The 21222-nt window shown below is 37.8% G+C and overlaps 1 protein-coding gene across 1 annotated transcript in view; it reads right to left on the bottom strand.

The window, feature by feature from the left end:
- LOC126188640 (dynein axonemal heavy chain 6) overlaps window positions 1–21222 on the bottom strand; it is a 1044937-nt gene that overhangs the window by 417256 nt on the left and 606459 nt on the right. Inside the window, exon 84 of the mRNA XM_049930241.1 lies at window positions 1090–1255. Coding sequence (XP_049786198.1) covers window positions 1090–1255 — 166 coding nt within the window. The remainder of the gene's footprint in view (window positions 1–1089; window positions 1256–21222) is intronic.

Below are 21222 nucleotides of genomic sequence, written 5' to 3'. Positions count from 1 at the left end.
AATGTTACTAATTGCAATAAATTCTAACTGGATGAGTTTTAAAAAATCTTTATTAAATAACGTCCTGTGTTTTGCTTTTAAATAGGACACTTCTCGGTGTCATTTATGAGAAGATTAAAATTTTCTGCTGATTCTTGATATGCTGTTACTAACACAAGAGTTTTGTTATGAAATTCTACTTATATCATATGCGGCTTCAGAGGCTGCTCAGAAGATCAGTATTGGTGTTTCATTCATGTCTGCTTTTGTAGGAGAAATTTTTATTGACTGCAGGTATTAGAGCCAAGAACTAATTTTTAAGCCAAATGTACAAGTATATTCTGGAACAACTGTATCCTACTATATTGAAATACTTTACATGAATAATTAACCTATTGAAAATCTAGGACAGAATAAAGACAATGCTATGATACAGTCCTACTCACCATTTACAGGAGATGATGAGTTGCAGACACGCACAACTAAAAGACTGCTATACATGTGCTCTCTCTACCAAAGGCAGCTCTCTTCTAACACAGGAAACACATACAAATTGCTGCAAGCACTTCCAGTGCTGCCACCTGGTACCTGTGAGTGGTTGCTGCATGTTGATCGTGCACATAGGCGCAGGATCAGTGAGTCTGGCCTCAGCATATAGTGACAGTAGTTGTGTGTGTGAGTTGTGCTTTCTTCAATAAGACTGCATTTTCTAAGTCAGAAGATTAGACGCAGGCCTTTTGACCAAAAGCTCACAGATACAGCAGTCCTTTTGTTGTGCCTGTGCGACTTAGCATTGCCTCTACATGGTGAGTAGCAGTAAATCCTTTTTATTACATGCATAATATATTAATGCAGAGTTCTTCAAGTATTTTTTCCACACAGAAATGAAAAAAAAAAAAGAATTACGTCACAGCAGTAATGGGGCACAATTTTTAAGGCCAAACTAGTCTTCAGGACATAATTAGTGATGATACAATGGAACATCAAGTTATCATGGTTTTATCACCTGTACAATTACTTAATATGTAATTAAAGTACTCATTCACGTTTTAAATGAACAGATACTGAAAAATATATAGATATATAATTGCTTAACTATGTGAAATGTACCTCATGAATTGTGACACACATTGTAGAGAGTTTTTCAATTAGTTCCTCACTACCAACTTCTGCAAGTGTTGTGCTTGCTACTGACAGCAGCGCTTCTTGAGGCCATTCCACAAACCAGTCAATTGTGCAACAGTTAACCAAGGAGGGAAACATACGGCACCTTCGCCTGATGAATAAAATAGTGATGTCTTATACACACAGTTATCTTATGACACTGTATCCTTAAGAGTACAAAAAGGTTAAATTGTATTAGTATTTATTAATGGAACACATTCCTAAAGTAGTGACAATGTTAAGTATTTAAATAGTGGTATCAGGCACGAGGCATGCATCATTGTCTTTCCTTTATGTAGAAGACATTGTTTTGTGAAATATGATGAACAAACATGAAACGTATTTTGTATAATAATTTTGATGTCAAATTTTCAGTTACTATATATGGAAAATTCCATCATTCTTGGAGGAACATGGACATATTAATAACTTGAATACAATATATTAACATTCTGCAATAATATTTACTTGACTGTTATGAACTAGCTTTCAGGTTCTTAGGCCATCGTCAGATAATTTAAGTGAATAGTGAATAGTGTTTCATTCGTCTCATAAGAAACAATTTCTAATCATATGATTAGTGTAGAGGAGACACGTGAAAAAAATGGATAACACAACTTAAGCCTAATTGGTACAAAGAATTTTAACATTAATATAAACTTTTATTTTTCTTTCCTCCCGTTTGTGAAGGACAGCTACATTTACACACAAGACTATATGTAAATTTAACCTGCTCAAATGTTCAGTTCATCCTTCATAAACTCCTCAACAGTGTAGTAGCAGCGTTTGACAAGTATATCATATAGCTTTGTTTTCAGTGTCTATAGGTTCATACTCAGAACATTCTTTCCTTTTAGCTTGTTATGAATTTTCATTGCCATATACTGAGGAGACTGCGCATATAGGTTTAAGTGATGAGTGGAAAGCATAAAATTGTCTTTGTTTCTCATGTTATAAGCATGATTGAAACAGTTTTTCTCGAATAAATCTAAATTGCTATGTAGAAAGATGATAATATCATAGATGTATAAGGAGGGAACTGTTAATAACTGTTGTTTTCAAATAGTGGGTGACATGATGTCCGTGGATGGGCAGTACACATGTTCCTTATTATTCTTTTCTGTAACTTTAGTATGCGCAATATACTGCTTGAATTTCCCCAAAAAATAATACCGTACCTTACAACTGATTGAAAGTAGCTGTGGTATGCAATTTTCCTTATATTCATGTCTGTTGCACCAGCTAATATTTGCATAGCAAATGGAAAGCTACATAATTTGTTTAACAGGTAGTCAACATGTTTATTCCAATTTAATGTTTTATCTAGGTTTAACCCTAAAAACTTCACAGAATCCACTTCTTCTATATCCTGATTTTTATGAGTTATTTTAATTTCTTGTGGCTTTGACTGTTTTGTTCTGAATTGGACCATGTGGGTTTTGGGGATGTTCCATCTTAATCCATTCAGTTGGAGCCACATTTCTAGTTTGTTCATTGTGTTTATTATGTAGAGAGGGATGTTTTCTGGCTCCTGGTTTTCAATTAATACAGATGTGTCATCTGCAAATAAAATCGATGGAGCATTTATATTGTTCGGTAAATCATTAACATAGAACAAAAACAAAATAGGTCCTAGTATCGAGCCTTGAGGGACACCTTGGGCTACTGTTTTCCATTTTGAACAGTAATTTGTTGCATTTGATGAGACAATGTTGAAAAGATAATTCACACAATTTCAGTGAGCATTCATAGCTGTACAAAGAATACTGTATAAAGATATATGACATTTTATGACAATATCAGTACAGAACACAAGCATATTGTAATATGTATGGAGGCAATGAACAAATAAATCTTACATTACAGTATACCCAAGTATTAAAACTATGAGAGTGTGTAAAATAGAAATGTTCTACAAGTGAGTAATGGCACAGACTGCTATGTCCTATTGACAAACTGGTGAATGTGATGAGCAGAATGAATAATGGGAGGGGAAGAAAGATGTCTATTGAATGTGGGTATGGAACATAATAACAAGCTTACTAGCTAATGCTGAGAGGAATAATAAATGGCTGCTTCTTTAATAAGGGAGAGTAGTGGCACTGTGTTTGGTCATTAAGGACCAGGTCAGGATTCTTTGATTGGTGCTTATTAATGGCCAGAATTTCAAGTTATGTTAGTTTTCTCCCTTTAGTTCCTTTATGAAGGACTTTGCATTTCACATCATATGAATGACGTTCATTCAGAGCATGTTCAGCAAAAGTGGAATCTTTTTTCCTCAGTCTCCAGCTCCTTTCATGCCCAGCTTGTTATAACCGATTCACACCCACAGTACGTAGACATATTTCTTCCCCTCCTTTTATTCGGTCTGTTCATCACATTCACCAGTTTGTCCACATGACATAGCAGACAGTGCCATTACTCACTTGTAGAACATTTCTGTTTTATACACTAATATAGTTTTCATATTTTAATATACTGTAAGATTTATTTCTTCAGTGTCTCTTTACATATTACAACATGGTTGTGTTTTGTATCAATATAGTCATAAAATGTTACACATCTTTGTACAGCTATGAGTGCTTGCTGAAGCTGTGTGAACTATCAGTTCAACATTAAATTATCTGATGATGGCCTAAGAAGCTGAATGCCAGTTCATAACAAACTAAGAAATATTATTGTGGAACATTAATAAGTTGTAATCAAGTTATTAACATTCAGTTACTGTTTTGTCTCTATGAACTTTGTTTTTATGCCAACTTGGGCAGTTGTTGTTTTGTAATTTAGGTCTTGGAGAGATCTACTGGTAAGAGAGAGTTATTTGTGAGAGCTTACGGAGAGCAGATGTAACGTGCAGAATTATAACTGTATTGTATACACAATTTTTAATTTTTACAAATAAAAAGAAGTATTTTATTAAAATAGTTGTGGAAGATTACTTTTAGAAATGTCAATGATGAAATAAACAAAATTAATAATGGAGGAAAAGGATCTAGAAAAGAATAGATGTGGAATTTAAGCAATGAAGATCATTGTGGTCGGCTACAAAAGATAAATACCTTTTTCTGTAGCACTCCTATTTTGCTCAGTTAATTTCTTTTACATAATATGCTACATATCTGTTACATTCTTGGATAAAGAACTAATGTTGATTACTGAGATGTTGACTGCAAAACTGGGAGCTCACATGCTCTTATTTTCACAACCTTAGTACCCACAAAAGGTAAGTATGTTTATTCTATTCGTCTGTAATTTTGCTCACATAATGTGCTAAATATATGTTACTGTCTTAAAAAAAGAACTAATTTTGATTACTGAGCTATTGATTGCTAAATTGAGAGATAATATGCTCCCTGTTAAAAACCGTAGAAACAACCAGCCAACAGGCAGATGGCCGTCACAGGACGGAATGATCCATATCTCAATAAGTAGTTGTTTTGTCTCTTTGAGGTGAATATGAAATTCTTTTTCTTGTTTTCTTTACTTTTCATCCAGTATAGATAATATAGTAAACAATGTAGGAAGCTACATGAGGCTGTTTATGGACCACACCATTGTATATAAGAAGGTTGCAATACCAAGAAACTGTAGAAAATGCAGAATGACCTACAGAGTACTGAATATTAGTGCATGAATTGACCTGTAACATAAATAAATATAAAACTGTGCACATAAATAGCTAGAGGTCCATTACTGCTCAGGTTAAGTATTGGCAACAAAGCTCTGGAACCAGTATCAGCCTAAAATACCTAGGAGTAACCATCCTGGGTGACTTAAAGTAGAATATCCACACAACACTAGTTCTAAGGAAATCAGACACCAGAATGAAATTCTTGGGAAGAATCTTAAATAAATTTAATTCATCAATGAAAGGAAATGCTATACTAAACTCTCATTTGACTATTTGAGTAATGTCAGTCTGGGTTCCTTATCCAACTGAATTAATAGCAAACACACAGAAGGGACAATGAAGTGTGGTTCATTTAATCATGGATTCATTTAGTTTGTGTGAGAGTGTTACAGAGATGCTCACATAATTCTGGTGACAGACACTACAAGAGAGATGTTGAGAATTGTGGAGGGGCTTATTGTTAAAATGTTGAGAGTTCACATTCCAAGATGGTGTGAGTAACATGTTATTTTCTCCTAAATGTGTCTTGTGAAGTGAAAGTCACAGAAATTCAAACTCATACAGAGTTTTACCAATAATCGTTCTTCCTACACATTCTTCATGAATACAACAATAATGGGGAGTTATAGAGGCAACAAGAGTACATTCTGCAACACAAAAGGTGTCTTCCAAGCTATAGAGGTAGATGGTGTGCAGGCTTAGTTCTCTCTATTTTTTTAGCTTCATCCAGTATGTAATTTAATATTAGTTTTGTTACCCAGCATCTGAAGATTACAACTGTAACTATATCAGACTTTGTAGGAATGTGAAGTAACTCCACAAGCCTAAATACCTTCTACACCATTTGTTCCACTTCATCCTCCTCAGCCTAATAAGCCACCTTCCTCAATGTTGATCTTTACCTCTAGGATGATTACCAATATCTCCATCCATAAAAAATCTAAAAACCAGCAACAACACCTCTATGTCAACAGTTGCCACCTATTCCGCACCAAGTAGTGCCTTCCACATAGTCTAGTCACCCTTTCAAATCACATCTGTAGTGACAAGTTGCCTCTCTCCAAATATGCCACTGAGGACTTCACAGATCAAATTCACCCTCCCCACCTCATCCAGAAACAGATCTCTTATACCTTGTTTCACCAGTCACCTACCATCCCCAGCATACCCACTGCTGGCCACAAAGGAGCAACCCCTCATGACTCAGTACCATCCAGGATTGAAGCAACTGAATTACATTCTCCGCTAGTTTTTCAACTCTCTCTAATTGTGCCAAGAAATGAGATATATCCTCCCCACCCATCCAACAGTATCATTCTGCTGTCCACTAAATCCACACAATAAACTTGTCCATCCCCATTAAAACCTTGCTCCCAACAACAGATATAGTTGCAGGACCTGCTCCATACATCCTCCCACTATCGCCAGCTGCAGTCCTGGCACAAGCATCTTCTACACCATCAAAGATTGGACCACCTGTGAAATCAGATATGTGATCTACTAGCTTAGATGCAACCACTGTGTGGTATTTTAAGGGGTGGGGGACAACCAATAACAAGCAGTCTGTCCACATGAGCGGCCACTGCCAGGCTGTCATCAAGAGACAGCTGGACCACCCAGATGCTGAGAATGCCACCAAACATATTGTGCTTGACGTCAACAACTGCTTCAAAGTTAGTGCCATCCTGATTATTCCCATATGCACCAGCTTTTCTGAATTACTTGAGAGAGTACTCTGCCTATAACAAACCTTTGTTCTCGTAACCCCTCTGGTCTCAACCTTAGCTAGTTCCTGTCCTCCAATTCCCTATCACCTTCCTTGCTCCCTCTCCAGCTACACACATCTTCTATCCTCCTACAAACACACCTGCATAGTCCTTTCTGCTTCTGTATTTCCCTCCTCTCCCATTTGGCTTCCCCCCCCCCCCCCCCCCCCCCTCTCCATGCCCAAGCACACCCTCCTGATGCAGCACATATTGGATCGCTATCCTGTTCCAACCATATTCCTGCATGCATGCTCCAATAGGCAGCACAGCATCTTCTTCCACCACCACCCAGCCATGTCTCCACCTCCACACCTCATACCTCTCTTCTACCCCATAGCAAAGATCACTCCACATCTGATGTAATTGCAGTTGGGCCTTCATGCCCAGTGATGGCAGTTGCCATATTTGTGTGAGTTATATATGTACGAATGTGTGTGTGTGTGTTTTGTTTACATCTGGTGAAAGTCTGAAAGCTAAATAATAACTAGCAGTCTTGTTTCAGTGTGCCTGTCTGTCACTGCCACTGAAAGCCTCCTCTATGTGGTGAATAGTACTCTATCCTTTCCATATCGTCACTCTTTCCTGTAGCATAGTTATTAATGTAGTGCAGTATATTGCTCTCTCTCTAAATATTTATTCTCAGTTTATAAATTGTTATTATAATGTATGTACAACTGGAAGCTATTACACGTTTCAGATGAAAAATATTTCCATTGCCAATCAGACAATAACCAAACATTTTCTTAAAATGATTACAATAAAGGACACTGTGGCTCTTGAAAATTTACCCCCATCTTCTTCCAGACACTGGTTGAAAGCTAATACATCATGACACTAATCAAAGCTCTACACCAACTGGAAAAGATGATATCATGTTGTCATGATCTTATTAACTCCATATGAAACAAAAAAAGAAATACATTGAAACTAAGCTAACATAAATACAAGGTGTGGCTATAAAATAATGGAACTATTGCTAATGGAAATACTGCTGCAAAACATTTTATTTCAAAAACACACACATTTAGTTATTGTTACCCTCCCTCAATATAGTGTCATACCCTATCTATATAATGATCCATGATGTGAATTTTCCATTGATGGAAACAGTGCTGGAAGTCTTCCTCTGTTATCTCCTTGATGTTGCAAGAAGCTTTTTTTCATTGCTTCAACAGACTGAAATCTTATTCCTTTACGGCAGATTTGACTGTGGAGAGTAAACGAAAGTCACATGGTGCAAGGTCAGGCGAATAAGTTGTGTGGTCTAACACTGGGATGCTGTACTTCACTAGAGAACTCTTAACAGATAATGCAGCATTAGCCAATGTATTGTCCTAATGCAGAAGTCATGAATTGTTCTTCCATAACTAGTGTCATTTTTCTTATTTTCTCACAGAGTTGAGCAAGAACCTCAAGGTAGTAATGTTCATTAACAGTTTAACCTTCAGGAATTCTGTGAAGATACATGAATATATAAAAAAAAAATCATCATTGCTTTGAATTGTGATTTGCTCATTCGAGCTTTCTTTGCACTTGGTGAAGTTGGGCCCTTCCACTGCATAGATTAGCACTTAAGTTTTGAATCATCAGTAAGAAATAAAGATTCATCAAATGTTACCCCTCTTTTCAAGAAATTAGGACCATTTTCAGTGGTTTGGAAAGTGTAAGTACAAACATTCTCATAGGCTTCTTTTTGACTAATGTGAGAATTTTCAGTACCAGGTTTGAACACACTTTCTTCATGTTAAATTGGTTATATCAAATTTGCCTTACCCATTCTCTGCCAATTGCTACATTTTCAGCAATTTATCAAACACTCAACTGATGGTCAGTTTGGATCAGGTTACCTATTTTTTCAGTTATTTCATCTGATTTTGATATTGAAGGGCATCCCAGGCATGAGTCATATTCAGTGTCTTCTCAGCCATCTTGGAAACACTTGAACCACTCAAAAATTCACATACATGATAAACAATCTTTGCCATATACTTTTTTTTAGTAAAGGACAGATTTAAGTGGCAGTTTTTAAACGCTTCATGTGAAACTCCATGACTATTCATTGCTCTATTATTACACTTATCATTTTTCTGGCAAAACAAAATAACACTCCTACGCAAATGAAGGCCACAGACACACTGATTTGTCTGCAGACACCACAGGTGCCTCATTTGACTACGAGTGCTTCAAGCTTCACAGCTGTTGGTTATTCAACTTTGGCACATGCATACTTAGTCTGCAACAATATAAGTCCCTTTATTTTACAGCCACACTTCATACACTGAAGAATAAAATTATAAATGTTTACCTAGCATTGCTCAGATGGGAAAGACAGCAGTGTTATCACATGTGCTTGTTACACTGCAGAGAGAGGAAAAAAAAATAAAAAAAAAAAAAAAAAAATTGTTGGTACCCTGAAGTTTTCTCATGTTTTGTCATAATGGTCACTGCACTATCCATAAGCTGGAGGAAGTAGTAATGATACAATTCTTGACTTCAATTCGAATGTGGACTCTCAGAATTTTCAGAGTACAGGATAATGCAATGTAAAATACCTTTTTCTGGAGCAACTTTGAACTTTGTACAGCATTTCTCTGATGCTATAATGCTGATTAAATGAATCCCCAGTAAACTGTACAGTTTGTCTTTGAATTTTCTCTATCTCTTCCATTTATCTCATCTGATAAGCTCACCCAGGTCGACAAACAATATGCATCTGAAGTGAAAACTGGAAATCTAGACAAATAAGGGCTTTCTAAAAGACTTCCTTCTCTGGTGAATTAAATTTCCATAGGAATCTTGTGTTTGCTCTATTGTCTAATGAGGTAAAAGCCAGTTCTACAAACGAACAGGCCATCTCTTAATGTGTCTCATTTACACTAGTTTCATATCTTGTATCACAGGTAGGGCCTCAGTGTCCCATTAGATACTATGGACCAGCTGTAAACCAGTGGACTGTTCAATCAACAAATATACTGGGAGAAACTGAACTATGACAATTAGCAAGCTGTTCACCAATGTAAATATGTGCTGCCCAAATGTGGTTAGAAGCTGAACATGATGCATGTTAGAACAGCAATGATTTTAGTATGTGCTTTAGTACAGGCCACCTCTTAATGTGTCTTAATGTTACACTACTTGCATATCTTAAATCACAGGTAGGGCCTCCATGTGAAAGCATCTGTGTCCTGTTCCAGCTATGCTGCAATTGCTGCTCAGTTTTCATTGTGGATATGACAACTAACAAGCTGATTGAACAGTTCACAGGTGTACTGGTTACCCACCAGACCACAACACAAGCTCATTCTCCTGTTAACTACTTGGATATGCCCCACTGGTATTCCTCCATTCCTACAAACTTCCTGGTCTAAAGCTCCACTCTCACGCCTTAAGCTCATCCATATATCACCTATCATTTTCCATCACACTTCTTCTATTCACTCCCTCCCCCCCTTCTACCCCCCACTCCCCTCTCCTCTCTCCTCTCTCTCTCTTTCTCTCCCTCCCTCTCCCTCTCTCTCTCTCTCTCTCTCTCTCTCTCTCTCTCTCTCTCTCTCTCTCTCTCTCACACACACACACACACACACACACACACACATCCATTCTATTCCTTTCACCCTTCTCACCTCTCATAACCTATCATGCTCTATCCCCACTGTTTTGTGAAGGTTCCATATGCAAACATCATTTAGTTATTAACACTGAGAATCTTCTGTGTTCCACACTTCTGCTGACTTGACATGCCCACACCCCACTTATTTTACAACCTCTTAGTTGCCAACAGCCATCAGGCTATGCAGCCACTCACAAACAGTCTATCTCACAGTAGCAAGAGATGGGTGTGTTTATGCCTTTCTATGGCTGTGAATATGACTGTTGTTTAGTAACACCAGAGCTGTAGCTTAGAAGCTAGATAACATGTGTATACTGTTATATGTGTCAGTGTGTCACACTTCCAAAACCTATAAGTGAGTGGTTTGCATAATGGAATTTCCTTAATCATAATAAAACTTCATTCAGATTTATTCAACACTTCTATGTAGCTTTTGTTATACTTTTTGGATGTTGCTGAAATTTATTTCTGCCATCAACAATTTGGGATGCTGCTCTCTCTCTCTCTCTCTCTCTCTCCCTCTCTGATTAATTTTCACTGTACAATAACTTCCCTACTAGATTATGAGGCAAATGAAATAATTACTTATGATAAAGAGATGTGAGGATGTAATTGAACATGAGTGGGACAGAATTTTCCACAATTAACTTGTTGAATATCTCTCCAGTTGACTTCCATGAACAGCTTCTCTAGAGAAGATCCACAGTTGCTCACACAAATGAAATTTTGACAGAGTTAAAGAAGAAAACTTATTTTTTGGTATATTTTATGAATGTACCAAGTCTTCTATTATACAAATCATAAAAATTATGTGGGAAATAAGTTATTATGGATACACTGCACCTCATATGTATAACTGAAGTGTTAGCTTCCATAACAGTAAAAAGAAAACCACATTAACAGAATGTTTCATTAGAGTAAAACTGTGCTCAGGACTGTGTAAAATAAAATATTTTAACTTAAAACATTGGACACTGGGCCTATATGAGACTGACCTTCACAAATGATCTAATTATACAATTAGCAACTGTTTCAAACAAGGCAGCATTTACTGAACGTGCAAGGATACTATGAAACTAAAATGAAGCACATCAGATACAGCTGAACAGGCTTAAAGGAGCAACTTAGTTAATGGCTTCACACTTTACCACACAAAATCTACTATAGAAACTTGCAAAGAGGCAGATGGGCTAGGTGGTATTCCCTGCCATAACTATAAAACTCATTACAAACTACACAAATAAGTAACCGAATGTAATGTATAACAGTAACAGAATTCCAGGGTGGAACAATACATAAAATAAGGGTACAGGCAACTACTCACCCTACTGCAAACTGATGTGTGGATCATAGAAACACATAACAGCAAAAAGTATTGAGATTAGCTTTAAAGCACATGCTCTTTTTCTAGTAAAAGTATACACATTCATACATACAACCACACAGACACAAACAAACACTCTCATGGCTGCAGTAAGACTGAGTACTGATCTCTTATTATTGAAAGCAATTGCCTGGGTTGATGGAGATGGGAGAGGGTGTAAGGAAGGACATGTGAGGCAAGTAGGGGGTACTGGATAGAATGTGGTAGATCTTTTGACAGATGACTCAGTGATTGCACAACAAGATGAAAAGAGTTGCAAAATCTCTGAATACAAACGTTACAACCATGACCCACCTCAGAAGTCCATCATGACCTCCAGCAGTTCCTCAAGGCCTTATGTCCATCCCAAAACCCAACATCTGAATCAATCTATCTCCTCACGCTGGCAACCTCCTGCACTCCTACATCCCGCCTTCTCCCCACACTCTGCAAACCTGACTCCAGAGGTCACTCTACTGGTCGTCCCACTGTGACTGGTACAGTGATACTACAGAAGGAATCTCTGCCTTTGTTTAACAACACCTCCAAACTACTGTCCATAACCCAACATTCAAGACACTGCTCCTTCCTTCACTACCCCTCCACAATTCCAGTCCCATTACCACCACAATCCTTGTCGGTCACTATGGTTTCAAGATCCTTGTACACCAGTATCCCTTCCCCAATATCCTCCTCATACCAGACCAGCACTTTCTTCCTAATCCTCTTAGCCGACTACATACTGACCCACAATTATATCTTTTTTAAGGTCAATCTATAAACAAATCCTCAGTATTGGATTACATGAATGGCAACTGGCAAACTGTGAACTAGAAAATCCAGTTGATGAATATGCTGCACACCACAACACAAATGGCTTCAACAGCTGCTTCACTATGTGAGCTATTTGGAAACTCCCATCCAGTATCAGTTTCTCTTAACTATGCAGGTGGGAATTCTCTCCCAGCATATGCTGCATTCTTACAATACCTCGGACCTAAACCTCCACTAACCTGTTTTGCACTACCTCACCTTAATTTTTCCCTTTTTTTCTTCTGTCCACACCAGTACTTCCCCATTCCGATCTGTACTGCCTTTTTCCCACCACTCCCCCATCCCCTCTCTCTCTTTCCCTCACTCTATATCTCTCTGCCCCCTCCCTCACTTATTTTCCATCCCCCTCCCTTTCTCTCACCCCTTCCTTTCTCCCTCTTCATCTCTTTTTTCCCTCCTCCCCCCCATCTCTCCTTCTCATTGTATCTCTTAATGCCTTACCCTTTGAACTCCTTTCATCTTGTTGTGCACCCGTGGAGTCATTTGTCAAAAGATGTGCATCACTATATCCCACTCCCCATTCCTTCCCTCATGTGACCTTCCCTAATCTGCTCTCATCCATCAGCCTGGGCAATTGCTTTCAATAACTGATAATCAATAATCAGTCTTGCTGTAGCTGTTGTGTTGTTCATTTGGGTGTCGGAGTAGCTGAATGTGTGTACAAGAACTTCAAAGCTAGGGTGAATACTATATGCTATTATGTGATTCTATGCTCCACACATCATCTGCTATAGGTGAGTGCTTGCCTTTCCCTTATTTTATGTAACTGAACGAAACGTAATGCTTATAAAATTAAAAAAGAACCTGATGTTATTTAAGTCCATAATTTGCGATTACTCTTTGGAATCAATCACAACCTTCATGTATTTAGCAGTTACTGTCTAGAGTGACTTAAGATGGATAACATAAGAAACTCATGACTATTGTTTAACAAGTTATATTAATACTGAACTCCATCCGAACAGGCCTTGGAAGGTGCAATGGTTCCAACCGGCCACCCACAGGCACCACTGGATGCAGATATGGAGGGGCATGTGGTCAGCACACCGCTCTCCCGGCCATATGTCAGTTTATGAGACCTGACCCACTACTTCTCAATCAAGTAACTCAGTTTGCCTCACAAGGGCTGAGTGCATACCGCTTGCCAACAGTGCTTGGCATACTGGATGGACACCCATCCAGCTGCTAGCCCAGCCTGATAGTGCAAAACTTTGGTGATCTGACGGGAACCGGAAGTTACATTAATGGGAATAGATATAAAGAGTTCAGAGAAGAGCTGCACAGTACATTATGGCTTCATTTAATCAATGAGGGAGTGTCACGGAAATGTTCAGCAAGCTGAAGTGGGAAATGCTACATGAAAAATACTGTGCATTATAAAAAAACCTTCACACAAAATTTTAAAAATTTTCACATTACAAAATGTGCTAAGAAAAAAATTACTTTCTTCAATATATTTATTTCTTCCCTGTATGTTTTATGTATAAACTAGGAAAGAGGGGGTAGGATGTGGGGTGATACTGCTACACTATGCACCCTCTACGTCTACACTGTAACACACAGTGGTTTTTAGAGCATGGAAGTAGAAAATAGAAAAGTAAATAAAAACAACACACCTAGAATTTGTAACAGCAGGTTACATCTTCAGGGGAGAATAGAAGAAATAATTTTTGGGGGTTGGAGAGGGGATATGTAATTAAGAACTCAGGGACCTTGAGATATAAGGAGTTAATGATTTATAGGGATATCTGCAAGTCAAACAAAAATTTCTTTTGACTTTCTTTTTTTTACAAGATTTAGTCAAATGATTTGTTTAATGTTACTTGTCAGCTTACAAACAGGATTTTCTTTTGTATTTGCCTCTCAATGAGGACTAGAGTTGGATTTTCTGTTACTTTATCACTGTCCTCATGTTCTTCTTCACATTCTGTCTGCTAGAACCTTTAAATTTTCTTAACCTTTGTGGTGACCTACTCACTCTTAAATATCAAATGCTGCAACTTGTTAATCTGGTTGATTTCTAGCTTCACACTTATAAAGCCAAGTTTCACACTACATTCTTATAACCAGTTTCCTTACAGCACTCAATCAACACTAAAGTGGCATACTCTGAGGCTCCCTTGGCACTCAGTGCAGTGCTGGTAATTCCACGTAGCATTTCCTGTGACAAAGGACATATGCTCCCCCTACGAACCATGGAACTTGCAGTTGGTGGGGAGGCTTGAGTGCCTCAGTGATACAGGTAGCCATAACGTAGGTGCACCCACAAAGGAGGAGTATCTGTTGAGAGGCCAGACAAATGTATGGTTCATGAAGAGGGGCAACAGTCTTCTCAGTAGTTGTAGGGGCAACAGTCTGGATGATTGACTGATCTGGCCTTGTAACATTAACCAAAATGGCCTTGCTGTGCTGGTACTGCGAATGGCTGAAAGCAAGGGGAAACTGCAGCTGTAATTTTTCCCGAGGGCATGCAGATTTACGATATGGTTAAACGATGATGGCATCCTCTTGGGTAAAATATTCAGAAGGTAAAATTGTCCCCCATTTGGATCTCTGGGCGATAACTACTTGAGAGGACATTGTTATGAGGAGAAACGCAACTGGTGTTCTATGGATTGGAGTGTGGAATGTCAGATCCATTAATTGGGCAGGTAGGTTAGAAAGTTTAAAAAGGGAAATGAATAGGTTGAAGAAAGATATAGTGGGAATTAGTGAAGTTCGGTGGAAGAAGACTTTTGGCCAGGTGAATACAGGATTATAAATACAAAATCAAATAGAAGTAATGAAGGGGTATGTTTAATAATGAATAAAAAATAGAAGCGCTGGTAAGCTACTACGAACAGTATAGTGACTGCATTTTGTACCCAAGATAGACACGAACCTCACACCTACCGCTGTAGTATAAGTTCATATCCCAACTACTCTGTAGATGATGAAGAGGTTGAAGAAATGTATGATGAGATAAAAGAAATCATTCAGATAGTGAAGGGATACGAAAATTTAATAGTCATGGGGGACTGGTATTCGATAGTAGGAAAAGGAAGAGAAGGAAAAGTTATAGGTGAATATGGAATGAGGGTTAGGAATGAAAGAGGAAGCTGCCTGGTAGAATATTGTACAGAGCATAACTTAATCATAGCTAATGCTTGGTTTACGAATCATGAAAGAAGGTTGTATACATGGAAGAGACCTGGAGACACCGGAAAGTTTCAGACAGAAAAGGTACAATAGAGATTTAGGAAGCAGGTTTCAAATTGTAAGACATTTCCAGGGGCAGATGTGGACTCTGACCACAATTTAATGGTTATGAGCTGTAGACTCAAACAGAAGAAACTGCAAAAAGGTAGGAATTTAAGGAGATGGGACCTGGATAAACTGAAAGTACCAGAGGTTTTACAGGGTTTCAGAGAGAGCATTAAGGAATGACTAACAATAATGGGGGAAACAAATACAGTAGAAGAAGAATGGGTAGCTTTGAGAGATGTAATAGTGAAGGCAGCAGTGGATCAAGCAGGTAAAAAGACGAGGGCTAGTAGAAATCCTTGGGTAACAGAGGAGATATTGAATTTAACTGATGAAAGGAGAAAATATAAAAATGCATTAAATGAAGCAGGCAGAAAGCAATAGAAATGTCTCAAAAATGAGACGGACAGGAAGTGCAAACTGGCTAAGCAGGGATGGCTAGAGGACAAATGTAAGGATGTAGAGGCATATATCACTATGGGTAAGATAGATATTGCCTACAGGAAAATTAAAGAGACCTTTGGAGAAAAGAGAATCACTTGTATGAATATCAAGAGCTCAGGTGGAAACCCAGTTCTAAGCAAAGAAGGGAAAGCAGAAAGGTGGAAGGAGTATATTGAGGGTCTATACAAGGGCAATGTACTGAAGGACAATATTATGGAAAAGAAAAAGGACATATATGGAGATGAAATGGGAGACGGGATACTGCGTGATGAGTTTGACAGAGCACTGAAAGAGCTAAGTTGAAACAAGGGCGCTGGGAATAGGCAACATTCCATTAGAACTACTGATAGCCCTGGGAGAGCCAGCCCTGTTAAAACTCTACCATATGGTGAGCAAGATGTGTGAGAAAGGAAAAATACCCTCAGACTTCAAAATGAATATAATAATTCCGATCCCAAAGAAAGCAGGTGTTGACAGGTGTGAAAATTACTGAACTAACAGTTTCACAAGTCACTGTTGCAAAATACTAACACAAATTTTTTACAGATGAGTGGAAAAACTGGTAGAAGCTGACCTTTGTGAGGCTCAGTTTGAATTTCGTAGAAATGTGGAACACGTGAGGCAATACCGATCCTACGACTCATCTTATAAGATAGATTAAGGAAACACAAACCTAGATTTCTAGCATTTGCAGACTTAGAGAGGGCTTTTGACAATGTTGACTGGAATAGTCTCTTTCAAATAGTGTGGCAGGGGTCAAATACAGGGAACAAAAGGCTATTTAAAATTTGTACAGAAATCAGATGGCAGTTATAAGAGTTGAGGGGCATCAAAGGGAAGTAGTGGTTGGGAAGGGAATGAGAGGGGGTTGTAGCTTATCCTTGTGTTATTCAATCTGTATATCGAGCAAGCAGTAAAGGAAACAAAAGCAAACTTTGGAGTAGGAATTAAAATCCATGGAGCAGAAATAAAAGCTTTGAGGTTTTTTGATGACATCATAATTCTGTCAGACACAGTAAAGGGCCTGGTACAGTAGTTGAATGGAATGGACAGTGTCTTGAAAGGAGGATAAAAGATGAACATCAACAAAAGCAAAATGAGGATAACGGAGTGTAGTTGAATCAAATCAGGTGATGCTGAGGGAATTAGATTTGGAAATGAGACACTTAAAGTAGAATATGAGGTTTGCTATTTGGGAAGCAAAATAACTGATGACGGTCAAAGTAGATAGGATATAAAATGTAGACTGGCAATGGCAAGGAAAGCGTTTTTGAAGAAGAGAATTTTATTAACATCGAGTATAGATTTAAGTGTCAGGAAGTCTTTTCCGAAAGTATTGGTATGGGGTGTAGGCATGTATGGAAGTGAAACATGGATGGTAAATAGTATGGACAAGAAGAGAATGGAAGCTTTTGAAATGTTGTGCTACAGAAGAATGCTGAAGATTAAATGGGTAGATCATGTTACTAATGAGGAGGTACTGAACAGAAATGGGGGAGAAGAGGAATTTGTGGCACAACTTTGACCAGAAGAAGGAATCAGTTGGTAGGACACTTTCTGAGGCATCAAAGGATTACCAATTTAGTATTGGAGGGCAGTGTGGAGGGTAAAATTTGTAGAGGGAGACCAAAAGCAGATTAAGAAGGATGTAGGTTGCAGCAGGTACTGAGAGATGAAGAAGCTAACAGAGGTCAGGGTATCATGGAGAGCTGCATCAAACCAGGCTCTGTACTGAAGACCACAACAACAACAGGATATATGCTAACAAACTCCAACCTCTGTGCACTGCTCAAAGAGTACCTCAAGCAAAATAGATATCTGAACTACTAAAGGATTTCATATACACATAAATGAAACATTTATGTTGTGCTAAATTTCTTAATAAAATTAACTGTAGTCATGCTGACTTATTTATTAATGAAGTGGGCACAGAATATTTTGCAATTCTAATGCTTAGGGGGAAAATCCAAATGTAATTCAGTTTCTCTTTTTTGTGTACTATTGGTGCAACACCATATAGCCTGCAAGACTGAAAACTTCATTATTTGTGACATGGTCATGCAATTTTAATCCTGATGTCCACCTAACCATAACACCAAGTTTTTGCTCTACTTCCTTTGTTGAAGGCCAGCATTCAGCCCCATACAGTGCGACTGGATGGATTACCAATCAGTAAACTTTTGATTTGAGCATGTTAGGAATTTTCTTGTCCCATAGTACTCCAGTAATGGAACGCCATTTGAGCCTTGTGTTGCTAAGGCATTTGGAGATTTCTGCACTGAGATTTCCTTCGGCAGCAATTGTCGAGCCCAGCTACTTCAAAATCCTTGCTGTTGGGAGGTCAACATCATTGATTCTGATGGTTATAGAGTCATTTACATCTGTGGAAAGGTAATATGTTTTCAACACATTGAGCCATAGTCCTACATCTGCAAGGCAGTCATTCCAGGCTTGGACTTGAAGTTGCAGATAATTCTTATCTTCACTGGCCAGTAGCACATCAGCAGCATACAGTAATGTCCACGGTGAGGTTTTCTGCAGGTTTCTTGTGATGGTATCCATGACAGTGATAAATAGGAGTGATGAGAGAGCAGAACCCTGATGAACTCCCAAAGAAATAGGGAAGTCATCAGACAGTCCGGCAGCTGACTGTATCTGGCTCTTTGAGTTCTGGTAGAGAAGTTTGAGCCACCTAACAAGCTCTTCAGATACCTCATGCTCTCACAGGGTAAGCCAAATTAACTCATGTTGCACTCATTCAAAGGCCTTTTTGAGCTTGAGAAAGGCAAAGTGTAGATGTTTTGACTTCTCACAGTGCTTTTCATTAAGCAGGCAAGCTGCATGGATAGCATCTATCATCCCATAGCCCTTCACCAATCCACATTGATTGACTGAGAGACTGATAATTTGTCAGATCCTTTGATTGATGATGTGCGCAAATATTTTCATGGTGTGAGACAGAAGGCGTATTGGGTGGTAGTTGTTACATTCTTAATAATTTATAAATAGTCTTTCTTGGGATACTTTGTGGCTATCTTTAAGTGTCAACCAGTTCTGTTTCTTCAGCATCTCTGTGATACTCTCCCACTGGTCAAACAAACCTATCACTATTTGTGCCGCTCTTCTTTTTATGTGTTCAGTATCCCCTGTTAGTCCTACCTGGTATGGTCCCACACACTTCAGCAATTTCTAGGATGGATCACACAACTGAATGTAAGCACTCACCTTTGTAGACTCATTGAATTTCCCTTTTATTCTACCAGTGAAGTCTGCCCCCTGCTTTACTTATGAGTGTATCTATGTGATAGTCACATTTTATACCACTACATAGTGTTACACCCAGGTGTTTGTATGAGTTGACTGATTACAACCATGACTTATTGATCTTGTAGTCACAGGATATTGCAGTTTTTCATTTTGTGAAAAAACTGACAGTCTTTGTACCACATCAAAATCTTTTCAAGATAGGGCTAAATATTTGTGCAGCTTTTTTGAGGCACCACTTCATAACAGATAACTGTATCACCAGAAAAAAATCTGAGGTTACTATTAATACTGTTTGCATGGTCATTAATATATAACATGAAACATGGGGCACACCCAAAGTTACTACTGCATCTGTCAATCCAAGCTAACATACTGCATCGTCCCTACCAATATATTTTCAGTCCAGTCACAAATTTCACTTGATGATCCATAATATCAGAGTACTGATTAAGTGACAAAGAAATGGGTTCCCATAAGGAAGATCAGCAACAGATGCAGTATTTGTGATGAAACAGATCACTGAAAGAGATGTCAAATTTAATTGAGAGACTCAGTTAGCATTTGTTGATTTGGGAAAGGTCTTTGATAAAGTTGACAGAGAAAAACTGTGGAGCATAATGTAGAAAAGAGGTTACACACTGTAACGGGACATCCTCCTCTAGCATTACTTTTTCTCAACAATAGTTGTCAATATCAGTGTTATTTTTCAAATTTTGGACATTATCTCAGCTGCTTTTCTTAAAACTTTCATATAATTTTATACATAATATGTTATATTTCAAGCTACAATTTACGAAAAAGAATTACTTTATTTTCGATGTTACAATCGATAAGTACTAGCTCTGAATAAACAGAAAAATAATTCTTTTAGAAAATTTGAAATTATGAATTATTTGGCACACTTAAAATTTCTATTATTAGTTACACAATCTAGTACTGTTTACTATGTTTATTTCAGGATTCATTTACGAAATAATAATCAAAATTAATAGAAATTCATTTGTCAAGAAAAATTGTAAGCCCTTTGGAATATGGTTATTACCACAGAGTGAAGTAGTAGTAAGCAAGTCTCTAATGTGATTGGACATATTTTTGTATTTTGGGCAAACAATGTAATTTCAGCTTTGTTAATGTGAAAATTCAAAGTACTGTATGATATACTACAATGTGACAAAATACATTAACTTAACAACAAAAATCCTGCAATAACAACCTTCAAATGTATTTAGATAAATTCAACCATGATGACTTAAATGTGAGAATTTCAGCTTCAAGAATCAGACCCATAGACAAGAAGAACTGGAGCCAACTCTACAGGCAAAGATAAGTAAACTAGAAAGCATATTGTAATCTTCACTCCTCTCAAATTTTTTGTAAAAGACTTTGCTTATTGTGGACAATAACTGGAATTAGGAAGGAGGGAGAGATTACAATACTCAAACCACACATAAAAGACATGTAAATGTGCAAGCTTCTGGAGCCAGTGGCTCCTTGTTTTGGAAAAAATGGTTGAAGAAAAAGAAAGAGATGAAGGAAAAAGACTGGTGAGGTTTTGGAAATGGGAAGAGTTATGGAAAAGTCAACCAGAAGCCTGGTCAGGGGCTATTACTGTACCAGATGAGATGGAAGACATCTGGTGGGCTCACCAGTCCTTCGCATTTCTATAAATTTTACACATTTTTTCTCCTGTCATCATCACTATTTCCCATGTTTCACTTCCATACAAGGCTACACTCCAAAAAAAAAAAAAAACCTTCACAAAAGATTTACAAACACTTAAATCTACATTTGTTGTTAACAAATTTCTCTTCTTCAGAAACAATTTTGTTGCCAAATCCAGTCTTCATTTTATATCCTCTCTGCCCAAATAGCAAAACTCATCCACTACTTTTAGCATCTAATTTCATAATCTAGTTCCCCC

This window comes from Schistocerca cancellata, chromosome 5 (assembly GCF_023864275.1).
Source record: "Schistocerca cancellata isolate TAMUIC-IGC-003103 chromosome 5, iqSchCanc2.1, whole genome shotgun sequence".
NCBI classification, from domain to species: Eukaryota; Metazoa; Arthropoda; class Insecta; order Orthoptera; family Acrididae; genus Schistocerca; species Schistocerca cancellata.
Note: the sequence above shows the minus strand (reverse complement) of the source record. Positions and strands in the feature narration are given on the sequence as shown.